The sequence below is a fragment of the Ruditapes philippinarum genome, unplaced genomic scaffold (assembly GCF_026571515.1).
Source record: "Ruditapes philippinarum isolate M1 unplaced genomic scaffold, ASM2657151v2 ctg6344_1_1_1_1, whole genome shotgun sequence".
In the NCBI taxonomy this organism is placed as follows: Eukaryota; Metazoa; Mollusca; class Bivalvia; order Venerida; family Veneridae; genus Ruditapes; species Ruditapes philippinarum.
Window position 1 is genome coordinate 33,391 of NW_026866963.1, and position 16,075 is coordinate 49,465.

Below are 16,075 nucleotides of genomic sequence, written 5' to 3' on the forward strand. Positions count from 1 at the left end.
GTTTGGAATGAGACCAAATCATTGTCAGAAAAGGTTGGAGACACTCTCTGATCATGGTCAGAGAAGGTTGGATTATGGCCAGATCATGATGAGAAAAGATTTGGTTATGGTCAGATTACGGTCACAAAAGGTTGAATTATGGTCAGGTAATGGTCAGAAAAGGCTGGATTGTGGTTAAAGGTCATCTTATGACGTTGTGTAGACGTTGGTTTCTGATATCTAAAATACTGTCAAATCCAAACCGCAAACGTTTACCAAACATCAGGGTCTACTGTCAGTACAACGTTGGTTGGTACAACGTCTCTTCAACTCTGGGTTGTAGTAAACAGGACAGAAGTCGGCATAAGTGAATTTTTGCAGCATTATTTCATGCTCTTTCTCGCAGAGAATATATGTAGCAAATGAAAGCATAATATGGTCTATTTTCTTGTTCCATAATTTGCCCTAAAATGTTTAGAGCTGTTTCTCTATGATTAAGGTTTTCCCCAGGAAATGTGGTTCTCATAAGCTTATTGAGTGCTTGTTGTTTTTCTTGATGTCTTTTAAGATGACCATAGATCTTATATTGTAGAAAGTATATGAATGGAAGAGAATCAACTGTAGCCCAGTCCATAAAACTGTCTTTAAACCGGAATATTCCTATAACTCTGTGTTTTATTTCATCTTGTGTAGATCGGAACATTTCATATTGTAGTTCACGAGGAACGCAGTTGATCTCCAGCCGTATGAAATGGACACAAAATGCTACAATATGTTTGATAAAGTCTTCATTGTGTTCTTGACATACCCTTGCAATGTCTTCAGATACTGTGGATGGAATCCTCTCTTCGCTTAGACAGATAGGGATAACATGCTGAGAGAGATATTTTTGTTCAGTTTGTCTCAGAATTTCTTTAGCTTTCTCCATCTCTCCTATACTGTAGAATACTGATGCCAGTTTCAGCTTGCCAGATGAAACATCTGAGTTTAAACCATCTGATAGCAAATTAAATGCTTCAGGCAATATCTTATTATTTTTGCCAATACTGGATGATGCTAGGGCGGATCCATATGTGGTGCAGACCAAAGGTGCCTGATATTTGGATATGGTATGTGCAACGGTTTCTTCATTATCAATGTCATAGGTCATTAGGGAAGGAAGGATATTGTTGCAATACTGGTTCATTTTTTCTATGTTTCCGTTTACTTTAATGAAATTAGTGTGAATAAAAATATATTAAATGCAAACATAATAAATAATAAAGAAGAACAATCAGACCTGTAAACTCTCTGTGGTACCATGTTCAGTTTAACTTGTAGTCTATATCCAAGATCATCAGTATGAATTCGAAGCAAACATTGTCTATCATTCTGAATAAAGTCACTTATATTTCCTGAAAGTTCATGGTTTGTCTCGAAAGAAAATTGCCCTGCCATCAAGTTGTTTATAGGTATTATAAAATGGGAACAATGTTCATTTTGTACACAAATGTGTAATTCCTGTAAGCAGAATATCACACATGTCAATAAATTTTTATCTTTCCAAATACTTATTTCTGTATTTTCTATACAATGAAATAATACTGTTTTAATCATATAACTTGATATATTTATTTCCCCATGAGGATTCAGGAATGATTTTAGAATCATTTTCAGTAACACATTGCATCTTATTTGTGTCATATTAAGATTAAACATAAGATGTCTCTCTGCCAGGGATGTAGATATTCTCCATTCCAGTTCAGGATATTTACTGACCTTACTTCCAGTTGGAACGACAAAACACCTTGTTTCGGCTGCACATTTTCTCATCTGTTGTGTTGGCCATCCTCCTGTACCTTGTCTCTCTAACCAACCTGATGCTGATTGAGGCCAAGATTTACATGGAAAAGCAAACACAACATCTGCATTACAGTTTTCTTCGATATTTGCAGAGATGGATGGTCCATGATGTTTATAACCAGTAGACAGATGTTGAGTGCCGTTAAGAAATGTGTTTTTACACAATATCTTTCTTCTTTCAGGTACAAGTATATGGTGGTCATCAGGAATTTTAGTTGCAGGTTTGGGTTTATAAGTCTGAAGCAATTGTAGGAAACAATATCCAGGGGTGGTGTTTGCATCCTGTATCAAGAGGTAGTTTACTTTGCCACGTTTCCACTCTGACAAGTCTTGTATAACATTGTAATTATTGTCACAAAGTATACCATCTATATCTGATTTAAGTCCTTTAGTAGTTGTACCTTCAATTTGACTCCCTAAATAACATCCAGTCATATTTTTTTCACTAAGTGACATAATCGTGATAATATCAATCTCATTCTTCTCAAGTGATCTTTTCTTTTTCATCAACATTTGTTCATTGACACCTATATCATCTAAAACCTCGGATAACATCAATGATAACTGTTCCCTGTAGTGAGGTGCTGGAAACATTCTGTAACATAACAAAAGGAACAGTTGTTAAGGACGGCCAACATGCTTCATTTGTTTATTTGAGGGACATAATGCCTAAGAAAGCAATAATTATTTCCTTCTTTAGAAAGGGCTTACATAAGTTTTGGGATTAACTAATGACTTGATAGCATTTAAGTTGATGATCATATGAAGAAAGATAAGGACGTAATTTGAAATAATTTGTAAAAAAAATGTAGGTAAATGTAAACAAACTTGTATTTTGACTTCCAAAATTATAACTCAGTCAATATAAGTGCACTTATTGACAAAGGTTGATATAAGCAATCGATTGTCCAATGAGTGACCTTTTGGAATATATAACAGATAAGCAACAATAAAAAAATGCTTTCGAGAAATAAAAAATTAAGCATTTCTGGGCCTTTAAGTAATCCTATTAGTTATTCATTTGAAGCTTTATATTTTACAACAGAGTGGAGTCCAAGACTTGACATGAAATTTTAGTTATATGAGTAGTGATAGACATTGGAGTAATTGCCATGAAATAATGCACGGAAGGGCACCTGAGGTCTTCCTCCACCAGTAAAGCTGGAACGTCGCGATATGACCTATACTGTGTCGATGTGACGTAAAACCCAAAACAAAAACAAAAAGTCGCCATGACCTACTTGTCAGTGTCCAAAAGGTTCATTTTCTCAGTCACTATCAAAGTAGTTTTGTTCAAATATAGATGATAAAGATGTGAATTGTCATGACCGTACATTACTTTAAAAGGGCAGATAATCCTAATATCAATTTACTTGTCAACCATTTTGTAAAAACATCCATTTTTAGTTAATATCAAAGAAATACTTTAAACTTGATTTACACATTCACTATCAAAATATAACAACATGTCAGAAGGGTTGTCTTAAAATCATTTTTGCAAAGTTATGACACATTTTTATTTTTTTTTCTTCTAAGGTCAATTTCTCATAAACTGTCCAAGTTTATAACTTCTAAATAGGAATACTTTTTTAAAGTTTTTAAATTGAAATTCATTTTTAAAGGGCAGGTAATTTCGTAATTTTTATTTCCTGAGTTATGCCAACACTTTGACTTTGGATGTCTCTTTTCAATGTTGCTTTTATTTTACTGTCAAGCACCGAGAAACGCGGATCACACTGTCCGTGGAAAGGTCTTATTAAAATATAATTATAGTACTGAATACTGCTCATATTTTCGAAAGCACTGATTTTCAACACATTTTTGTGATATTTATGATATTTTAAATTTCTCACTGGAAATCATTCAGGAAAGGAATGCATGTAGAAGTCCCCACTATACTGTCCCTTGTGTACACTTCACTCCGAATGACAGATATTGTTCGAAATAAAAACAAAAACAAAAGAAATGGGAGTCTCAATTATTTTTTATCGATATACGTTTTATATATGGATGATTCCCATCATTAAATCCAGTTCATGTCCAGTGATGTAGATGTAAATTTCATTTAGTTAAAGCAATTGAAACTTTGAACTCTAATTTAGGAAACTTTGGAAAAAGTTACAAATTCGAGCGTTGACCCCCTCCTGAAGATGGCTCATTTTGTAAAGATGAGCTTAATTGATTTTATAATTAAAAAGATTGACTGTTTTAATGGTGATCGACTAACAGTTGAAATTAAAAAATGTTTAGGATAAAATATAAATTTACCTAAAATATAAAAACACTGGTCCACTCTTTTTATAAATTAAGCATTACAGGTAATTTTCGATGGAAAATAACAAAAATATTCCTTGGGCCATGCCATTTATTGTTCATGCAAAGAAAATCATAAAATTGACAGGAATAACGGCAAAATTATCAACTTATTTTGACTTTCAACTGTTATCTTACTATATACCCAATGCATGAGCATGTCACTTTATCTACCATTGTTTTTCCTCCAAACCCTTCGAAGACAAGGGTACACATTGTTCAGCAGCATGATGTCAGTCTGATGGTCCTGCTGTCCATCCAGCTATCCATTGGCTCATCTGTCGCACATTGTTTCAGGTCAATAATTTGAGAACGCATAGATCCATTACCCGAAAGCTTCATATAAACATTGTTCTTGATCAGTACATGACCCCTATTGATTTGAGGGTTAAGGGTCAAAGGTCAAGGTCACATTGATTTCATATGCCAAATTTGTTTCTGCCCAATAGCTTGACAACCCACGGACCCTGAAACTTTGATGTAGCATTGGTTTTGGCCAATAAATGTCCTTGATTGATTTTGGGGTTTGCGGGGTTACAGTGTTTTAAGTGTTACTTCTTTGAAAAAACAAAAACATATATAATAAAATGACAATTAAAGACGTTTTTATGTATGAAACTTAAATACCAAGAGCTATTCTGTTTTACATTTAAGCATTTTGTGGCAAATAAAAAATGTATTTAGCAGTGTTATAAAAATTGTGCAGCTTGAGTTAAAATATGACAGATGCAATGTGACCTTACGTTGAAAAATTGTGTGACCTTTTTTAGCAATTTAATAATCTCAGGTGAGCGATCAATGGCCGCCATCATTGTGCTTTTGTTTTTGTTGTAAGTAGGAAAGTGTGTAATAGTTTCTGACTTTGCAAAAAGCTATTATATACATGCATTTGTGTGTTTAATTTGTTGATTTAATAATATGTCATGTATATGATATTTTTTATTTTTTCTGTTTTACAATTTGCTTTGCTAGCTCGGGGCGAGCTTATGGGATCATTGTATGTCTGCCGTCTGTCGTTAAGTTTGCTAACACTCTAGCAGTCACATTTTCCCCTCAATTGTCACCAAACTTGCCAGTGATTGTTCGAACATGGGCTATCTCAGATGAAAACTAGATCAAAGGAGCAAAAACTACAATATATTCTTACAGTGTAGAGGCTACTCTTTCAGTCCATATATCCTGGAAACTGAACTGTTGTTTTGATGTTTGATTGTTTTGATGATTTCCAGCTAAAGTTGGAATATGGGTCACTTGGGCCAAAAACTAGGTGACACAATCTAAATATGGAAAAACCTTGATAACTCTCTTAAGGCAACATGTTCAACCAAAATATTTCAGAAATTTGTCAGCAGTGTTGATGCAGTCACTCTAGCTCAGGTTTAGATACGGTCAAAAACTAGGTCACATAGCCCAAATATGGCACATCTTTGTTTACATTCTAGAGATTACATTTTCAGCCCAAATATGTTGGAAATTGGTCAGTATGATTGTGTTGATGATTCTAACTCTATCATGTCTAAAAAGCACAGAGCTTAAATATGGAAAAGTGTTACTAAACACTATAAAGGTAATATTTTACAGCCTAAACTATCCTGTTAATATGTCAGTAAAGTTGTTAAAATGATTTCTACCTCAAAAAAACAAGAATAAAGACCAACAAGGCAAAGGCAACGTTCACAGGACGCAGCCCCCGACACACTCAAAAAAACCTCGAGCGGACACAAGGGTGAAAGGAGTGGGACATGTAATGTGAAATAATATCAACTAAAACGGGCCTTATTATTTAAATTGAAACTATTCATAATTGGGTATGCAATAAATGGCTTTCTGCGAAAAATGGTGCATCAATTAAAGAACTGAGAGTCTGAATCAAATACAAAACTAAAACAGGTTATAAAAACAAAATAAAAATATTAACGCACCAGTGAACGCAGAACTTTCAAAAGGGTATAGAAAATAAATAGAATAATTGTGAAATGTAGGCAGGGCATGAAAGAGGGCAACAAACAATGAACGCGGAATAATCCCTTGTGGATGAAAATATAACAACATTGATTGCATGTACGGGGAGACGTTTTACGGCCGCCACACGACACAAACAACACGGTTGTGAGCATAAAAACAAGAATAAAGATCAACAAGGCAAAGGCAACGTTCACAGGACGCGGCCCCCGACACACTAAAAAAACTAGATCGGACATAAGGGTGAAAGGAGTGGGACTTGAATGTGAAATAATATCAATTAAAACTCAAGTTTGAGTATGGGTCTTCTGGAGTCAAAACAAGATGAAAAAGCCCATATTTGGAATTTGCTCTGTACTATTTTCGGTGCAGATATTGAGTTATGATATCAGTCTTAGATTTAATGTTATAAATATGACGTCTTCTCGGCAAAGCTAAACCGACATAAACTTCAACAAGCCTGTAACGTTTGATATGTGGAATTTCTTAGATTAAGAAATTATATCTGTTTTTAATCAATAGTAAACAGTATTAATTGTTCCATTAAAAGCTTTAATAAGCAGGTTAGCAATATAAGGGCCCTCATGGCCCTTTTGTTTAACCTTTTACCCCATGAGCATATTGTGAAAAATGGCCGTTTTCGTTGAAAAGCTTCCTGTTACAAGTTCAAACTGCTATGAAACTATGAAAAATGCTTCAATACTGATGAAACTTGGCACAAATGGTGACTGGACCAATGCCTCTGTAAGTAACAGCCTGCTCAATCGTAAATTTTCTGTTACCATGGCAACGGGAGGCGTCTAAAAATTGCGAAAAATCACTATTTTGCATTTTTTTCCAACAAAACTGATTTCAAAGTGCTGCAACTTATCAATGAATTAAGATAGAGTAAAAGGCTATTCAGCGCCGGTTACTAGTTACCCTAAGATCGATCTGAGGTCATTTTTAGCCTGTCACATTTCCAAAATTTTCTTGGCGATGAGGGGGACTACCGCCCCCTTTAAAGCCCCCAAGCAGAAGGGTGCACATCTTTCTTTTTTATGGGGGCCGCGCTGAAAAAGTGTGGTCACTTTTTTAACAACATTTCTCAAATTAAAAACAGTGTTTGGGCCTAAATGTGGCATTTTTTCACTGTTTGATGCCTCAAAAAGGGGGGCAAAAAGCCGTCAAAACACGTCTAAATGATGAGGAAAAGGTTAACTAGTCATCCTCTTTTGGTTTTGATTTTAAAATAATAAAAGATAATTTGAATCATATTATTGATTTTAATACGTTCCTTTATCATATATTCATATTTATATATTATACATAAGCGTGAATATTCATATTTATATATTATACATAAGTGTGAAACTTTATGAAAAATTAACTTACTTTTAATGTTTGATTCTCAATGATGTGATGAAAATAATATGTTTTCTTTCTGTGAGCAGTTTTGCTATTTTCAGTGATTTACTTCCTCTTTTGGTTTTGAATGGAAGGGAAATAACTCACTTCCTCTTCCTGGTATGGAAGTTGAATTCTCACATTGAATTATGTCCCTTGACACTATTGAGATGAATGAAAAAAAAAATCAAGATTGTCAGAAACATTAGGATCAAATATTGAAACGTTTTTTTTCTGTATTGTAAGGATACTGTTTCCAATTAATACCTCTATAAGTATCTAGCATACAACTGTTAAGGTTTGTGAAATTAAATATTAGGTATTACCCTTTTATAAACCCCTAATACAATATCTTTTTATTATGGTTTTTTTTTTAATATGAAACACGCGATAAATTGCCAGAAGTTAAACATGCATTGTGTATTACTTCATATTGTGTTTTGTTCAAGCTGTTCTCTAGTTAACTTGACCATTTGAAAAATAGATTTGAAAGATTTTTTTTAATAATAACGCATTTGATTATTAGAAATAAGTGTGGCCCCTGTTTATTTTGGCTTTTATTTATGGAATAAAAGCTTTTTGAGGGGGGATATTAAATATCACATTCACTGACAGTTCTAGTTTTAGTTTTATTTATTCATTTTTTTATTTAAATTGAATAGATTCATTGTATTTTGAAAAAATGCTTAAAATAAAGATTTTATTTCTAGTATTTATTATTTTCAGAGACAGTTGCTGTAGCACCAAAAGCTGTATATATAAGATTTAAAACTAAACCTGATGGATATGTTAGTTATTTAGTCATTTATTTATACATAAATTATGCGCTTCAAGGCAAAGACTTTTTCAGAGCTGATGTAACTTAAAACCAAAATAAAAACCCTGTGTAGCAGTAATAATTACCTCAAAAGATAGTTTTATGTTATTATCTCTCATGAACAGATTCAGTCAGTGTCTGAAGTTTTTACATTGCTTTTGAAGGAGAGGGATCATCCCTTTAAGATTTTTTACATTGACTTTTAGAACCTGTTATCTACTTTGTTGGGTTTTTTTCTTATGCAATATCTGCTCTGTTTTTGTATCTCACAATGGATAGTTTCATCTAAAAGCAGGTTGTTGTTTGGATATTGTTGTTATTGATGTTGTTAACTTTATTATAATATTTTTACAGTTTACACCAACAACTGAGATTATGAAGTAATTGTATATTGTTCTCCTTATATAGCTATCATGATGAATAACAGCAACATGTGATATTATTATTGATAATGAAATGCACTTAAAATACACTTAGGTTTCTGCACTTAAATTGCATTGTTTTATTGAAATGTTAATTATTGTCAATGCAAGATGTTTCATTGATATACACAATGTATTTATGTAATTTTATTGTCCAACATAAATGATAATTGCGTACTTTATGTTAAATCGGTTATTTGTTGACACAAGCGTTCGTCCTCTCATATAGTTGTAAGAAGAATTTGATTGGCTTATTCTAACATTTAGCCTGCTGCCAGCAACTGAATCTACTTATTTGCCTGTCGGTCGATCAAATTATCCTCTGTTATGTTTTTAAAATAAAACATGGACTTGTCCCTGAATATATCGGAGAAAACTTTATTCCATTAGATTCTGTTTATACTTAAAGGACCAGGTCAAGTGAAAATGGGTGTTATATGCTACCTAAGGTCAAAGGTTTCGAGTTAAAGTCTTTTGCTTACAATGGATGTGTATTGTGAAATAAACTACCCTCTTCTTGTGTTATCCTTGGTTTGATGTTTTTGATATTGTTAATTTCTTATACATTGATATTTGATTTTATTGTTTTATAATGTATTGAATATGTTTCACCATGTTATTGCAGAATACTGAAATAAATCTATCTAATCTATCTAACCCATGTGACCGGAGTGAAGACCAAGATGGACAATTGCATCTAAGATACATGTATTTAGTGTGGTAAGGGTAAAAAGCTTCTTTCTCAATGCTTTGACCAAAACAAAACATATTTGAATCTCCCAAAATAATACATAAAACAAAAATGATTTTTTTAGGAGCTGGTTATTAAAAGTGATATGAAGTCTAAGCAAACCCTTATTCTGAAATTTATGTTAGTAAGATGTGAAATTAAATCATCAAAAAATGTTAATGTTTTATTTTACCTAATTTAGGATCAAACCACAACAGTTACCTGTCTCAATTATATGTTTAATGTTCTCATAAAGTTTTCTAGACATTTGGGCAACCTTTAGGGTTTCCATTTTGACTATTTACGAAATAGTACACGGCACGGAGGTCTAAGTTAATAATTATTATATATAGTATATAAATGCATAATAGAATGATACCTGTATATAGTAAATGATAAACAAGTAAATGTGCAGAGCAAACAAAATGACCAAACAACATACATGTAATGTACTCGCTGTTACAATCTTATGAATATTTTAGTATTATGAATAATAAAATAAATTTGTTCTATGTAATGCTATGCATCCAATTAGATACAATTGGTATTTCAGATTGGTGGAAACATATTTTTCATATATATATTTTATATGTTAAAAATCAAAAGGCCATACTTTCCCCATTGGTATTTCAGATGTGTAGAAACATATTTTTCATCTATATAGTATATATGTTATGTTATATATGTTAAAAAATCAAAAGGCCATACTTTCCCCAAAAATGTTAAAACTGCAAAATGCTTATAATATGCACCAGGGCACTTGATGAAGAAGCTTCTGTGAAAAAAAAATCTAGTTTCTATGAATTCTGTTGTTTCTGGTATGACACATAGCATTTCTTCATGTGATAATTTAGGCATCTGACACGCTTTATAATACTTTTATTTCAGTGTTATAAAACTCTTGTTGGCCCTTTCCAAAGAAGGAGAAATCATTCGTTTTTGAGGCATAATGTGCCTTTAATTTAAGTAAATGGCCTTCAGCACATGTTATACTGTACATCTTAATTTTTAATAATTAGTCCATGATTGAATTACAGTTGAAACTGAAAAAAGACCTTAAAATTTGCACAAAATGAAATAGTCATAAGAGAAATCAGGCAATAGTAGGAAACAAACACATCAATATGAAATTAAGGAAAAAAACTTCAAGAGATGTATATGAGATTGCAATTGTTTATGAATATGTATTCTAGCAAATGTTACCAACTTATTATTGGGATAATTATATGTTACATGTTTTTTTTTAAAGTGTCATATGTTTTGTAATGATTATCAATAGAAGGGTGTTAAATAGCATGATATAAATGAAATATAACTTCAAAAAAGAGTATAGTTATAACGTAGGTATGTTAAGTGTATAAGTGGAGTTGACAAATCTTGTTAATATTGTTATTATGTTTTAGAATATGCATAAAATTATTAAAATATAATATTACATAAACAACTTCGTGCTTTTTTGTAGTGTTGCAGTGTCCCTAAAGGGTAATGGAAAAAACAAGAGTTCCAGGAAAATTGTTGTAGTAATTGTTTGTGTAGAATTGTAAATGTTCTATGTTAATGGTACAAGTTTGGATGGGTTTCATGTTGATGATGGGCATACCCAAAGAAGAGAATTTAGAGCTAGTTGGGAGTTAAATTCTCAGAGATTAGAATAAATAACATTTATCACTCAAAATTTCACTCATGACTACTAAAATGCTTGACAAATTAAAATGATATCTAAAATAATCTACTTTTGATTTCAAAAGTTATTTCCCTTATCCTAATTATTATTTCCAAAAACTCTTCATTCCTTGAATATTACTGAAACTTATTGATGTAGACTTTATGCAAACTTTATTATTGTTTGTGTTCCTGTACAAAAATACATTCCACAATGTTAAATGACTCTGTCCCTTAATTATAACAAAATTGTGCTTCTTTGTTACATAAAAAATGATAATAGAAAATAATCCATTCTCTTGAATTCTCTTCATATTACTTTTAAACATTAAATACTGTGGTTAAGTCTTATACATATAATCCATAGGACACACAAAGGTGATCTGTAAGTCTTTTACAAGTATGTTTTGAAAAACCTTTGCCTTTTCCAACATTTTAAAGTAAAAACTTTCACTCTTCTTTAATAATAACTTTTAATTGGTAGTTTGAGATATCAAAAATAATTGTCAGTATTAAAATGGTTCTATTTTTCGTCAAAAGGTATTTTCCATTAAATGACCTTTATTGCTTGGCAGATTTAAGACAACCACTTCTACATCTGTGTGACAAATTATGTCTTCTGCTCAAAAAGGTAGGGGTTGGTACCCTGATTATTGCGCAGTCTTCACGTTATAAGTTGTTGTTCGTATATCATATTCAAATGTATGGGGAAGCTATTTGAGTTGATATAATAGAAAGCTGGTGGTAGTATGGAGGAAACTTCTTGTCTCAGAGATAATGGTCAATCAGGTATGTAAGGACAGGCATATGAGGTCTCACCAGTAAAGCTGGGCACTCACCAAATGACCAAAACCATTATATATGACTTAGAAAATCACCATCTATGTCACAATTTAATAAAAAACCTGATAAAAAACATGAAGAAAAAACTTCACTTTAAGGACTGGCAGTAAATTTTGGGTTGTTCACATCATCTGCCAGTGATATCAATATTCGAAATCAATGTCAATATAGCATAAAATCACATCTTAAAAACACTTCAAAATGTTTTGTTTTGTTGATACAGACTCAAATTTGCAGATTTTAATGACCGATATAGTTAAATTTGAAATTGATTTTAAAAATAATAGCAGAGAATTGTTTTATGTTCAGGTAAACAGATGTCCACCTCTGTTTGTTGATAATGTCCTCATGTGTATTATATAGCTATTAGATAATGTTCAAGACCAGGAATGTAACATCTAGGATAATGTAAACATGAATTATATAAAGAACATGTAGGTCAGTATATGATTATAGATTGGTTATAACTTAAATTGACAATGTACACTATTATTCAGTCATTTCCTTATTATCCTCTGTAAATATAGTCCTTGTGTTGGTTATTATATACTGTGTAGTATGGTCTGGCAAATGGTAAAAAATTATTATCAATTTTAAAACCGTTTGGTTTCAATTACCATGCTACTATTGTCACCTTAAACATTTTAAGGGAAAACATGAATGAATATTCATATAAAATCATATACCTGTAAACTACACAGAGCTATATATGTAAATGATTTTATATAATTGAGCCGCGTCACGACAAAACCAACATAGTGAGTTTGCGACCAGCATGGATCCAGAACAGCCCGTGTATCCGCGCAGTCTGATCAGGATCCATGCTGTTCGTTATCAGTTTCTCTACTTGTAATAGAGTTGGTAAGCGAACAGCATGGATCTTGATCAGACTGCGCGGATGCGCAGGCTGATTTGGATCCATGCTGGTCGCAAACCCATTATGTTGGTTTTGTTATGACACGGCTCAAATCATTTAAATCATTTACCACAACACTGGTGAACATGTAAGGGATAATATTTAAAATGGATATTGTTTTTTTATTCAATACTGTTACAATGTCATTATAAAAGATTGTATCATATTCATTCAACATGTTACTGTGATTTTTTTTCATATTAGGTTTTACGTCGCATCAACAAAGTACAGTATAGGATTGGTTATATGGCGACTTTCCCATTTTTCTGTATTTTATATAAACTTTGTACTGTTAACAATATTTTTAATTTGAGATTCTCAAAATTTCCAATTACCGAATACTTAATAGTAATAATAATAAGAAGAAGAAGAAGAAGTAGAAGAAGAAGAAGAAGAAGAAGAAGAAGAAGAAAATACTTAAATCTAGTATCTGAGAATATCAATTCTTTTTTAATCTAAGATTGTTAGAAACTAGTTTTAAGAAAAAATAAATAATTTCAAATGGGGAATAATTATTTTTTATCCAAAATTGTCAATTATTCCATTCAATAAAAAATCAGGTCAGTCAAGGATACTATATCAAGCTGATAAGAAATTAAGGGAGAAATCAAGTAGGTTAGAGGAACAGATCACTAGTCCCAGTGAAACCAAGCTATAAATGAGCCGTGTCACGACAAAACCAACATAATGCGTTTGCGACCAGCATGGATCCAGACCAGCCTGCGCATCCGCGCAGTCTGATCAGGATCCATGCTGTTCGCTTACAAACTCTATAACAAGTAGAGGAAATGATAGCGAACAGCATGGATCCTGATCAGACTGCGCGGATGCGCAGGCTGGTCTGGATCCATGCTGGTCGCAAAGCCATTATGTTGGTTTTGTCGTGACACGGCTCAAATGAGTTAATCTAGCCAGTATTAACGTAAACGTCCTTGAAAATTTAAGTAGGTAATGAAATGTATTTATGATATTTTAAATTTGGTATACAAATTTTGAAATTCCCAATACTGTGCACATTGCTTATATAAACAAATGGAGTGAAAAGTAACAAAAATATCTTTTGAAAATAAAAATGTTTATTTGATGTGAAGACACACACATATAGATAAATAAACGGATGATGAAGTTTGACAGTTATGATTGGTAAGTTAATTATTCACAAACACTCCCAGATGTTATAGTTCAAACATCTGTTTAGATAACTGAAATGTTGTGTAAAATGTAATATGACATTTATAATTACCTTTTAAATACAATTTTATCCAATATCATTTACAATGTATTTAAATTAAAAAAGTAGAAATAAGTTGAAATTATATTATATTTTTGATATTGTTGATGAAATGATATATATAGAGTATATTTGTTTTGAGTGAATATCATATATGAGCATGCGCGCAGTCTGATCAGGATCCATGCTGTTCGCTATCGGTTTCTCTACTTGTTAAAGAGTTTGTAAGCGAACAGCATGGATCCTGATCAGACTGCGCGCATGTGCGCAGGCTGGTCTGGATCCATGCTGGTCGCAAACCCATTATGTTGGTTTTGTCATGACGCGGCTCATATGATATCTCACTGAGTATCTTCTTATGCTATACATTCCATATCCACGTAACGTTCAACGTAGCGCGAAAAAAAGAAGTTCAAGTTAATTGTCATCATTACAGTTTAAAGTAAAGTAGCATGGTGGCTGATTTGTGCCATTTCGTAGTTTCGCCCCTCAAAAGTCGGAGACGAAGACACGATAATATGCATAACGATATTTTAATTGGCAAAGACACTTCTTCTGTAGAATTATCGTGTCGGCGGATAGAAATCTTCATATCGGCGCACTATATTGTCGTGTCTCCGTCACAAAAGGCGAAATGCGAAGACACGATAATTGACCACTTTATCGTGTCTTCGACTTTCGGGGCGAAGATACGACGGCACAAAGACTCGATAAATTCGCCTTTTGAGTGTGTGTGTGTTTGGGTTTGTTTACCCTCGCCACCGGAAAGAGACCATATGGGCGAGCATATACTTCATTTATAACCTTTTAAAAAGGGGGAGCTGATGTTTAATTACTTATTGTTATATCCGTACATGTGTTTATGTGCATACCATATCCCCCATGACAGGGTAGTCTCTACGTACAACCTCTGCCATAGGAGGAAGATGGGGCAATCCCATACTAAGATTAAGAATTCTAAAATTAAATTATTAAAAAGCACTTATTTTAAAATTGGCCAAGACGTTTATAGTAGTTACCGTCTTTTATAACAGGTCAATCTAATATTTAGTATAACTAAAAAAAATTAAAATATTACCTATAATTGTAGAGTTCGCATACTTGCGAAGAAGGCATGTCAGGAACGTTTTCTGACCAATTCAATGTGGGCTGTCTATTATTTATGTTGGTTTCTATTTACATGTTATAAACCGTATACATTGGGATGCATATTATTAATTACATGTTTGTGTGTGTGTGTGTGTGTTTGGTTTGTTTACCCTCGCCACCGGAATGAACCATATGGGCGAGCACATACTTCATTTAAAACTTGCTTAATTTATATGGGAACTAATTTAATTTGTCTACAGTTTTATCGGTACATGTGTTTACGTGTGTGCCATAATTCCTACCACAAGTTCGTATAAAAGTACGTAACCCATGATAGGAATAAGATGGGATTGCTCCCATACTAAGTTAAAATGACGTGTATTTAAAAAAAATTGAACAGCATATTTAAATTACCTAAGGTTAAAATGGCCGAGACGTTTATAAAAAGCACCGTCTCTTATAACAGGTCAACTATTATAATATTCCATGATTAAAATGATAGAGAGAAAGTCTTGTTAAAGCAATGTCAGGAACGCATTTTCCCAATTCAATGTGGCTAGTCATTTAAAGGCCTGATTTGATCAGATACATACATAAAGGAGTGTCAGAATATTAAAAAACAAGTTTGTTTTAGTGTGGAAAAGATAGAATTTAATAATTTTCTAGTATATTTCACCCGAACACCTGCTTAGTTAAAGATGTTCTTATTGGTCTAAAAGTGATTGCCTCCTTTGTTCTCATTGGTCGAAATTTCTTTGTTTACAAAATAAGGAGGTCAATCCGATTTTGTGATATTTTGCAAATTTTCTTAATTTTCGGATTGACCTATATCGACAAGTTTGTCGCGCGAACGGGATAGAGATTTAGCAGGTGCCCTTATCAC

General features: G+C 32.7%; 1 protein-coding gene across 1 annotated transcript; it reads right to left on the reverse strand.

The window, feature by feature from the left end:
- Positions 1–1,172: 1,172 nt before the first annotated feature.
- On the reverse strand, positions 1,173–7,566 carry LOC132734349 (uncharacterized). Its single transcript, XM_060721074.1, has 2 exons — positions 7,471–7,566; positions 1,173–2,416 (listed from the first exon to the last, which is right to left on the reverse strand). The coding sequence occupies exon 2, from the start codon at positions 2,413–2,415 to the stop codon at positions 1,183–1,185; it is 1,233 nt and encodes a 410-aa protein (XP_060577057.1). The 5' UTR covers position 2,416; positions 7,471–7,566; the 3' UTR covers positions 1,173–1,182.
- Between the last annotated feature and the right edge of the window lie 8,509 nt (positions 7,567–16,075).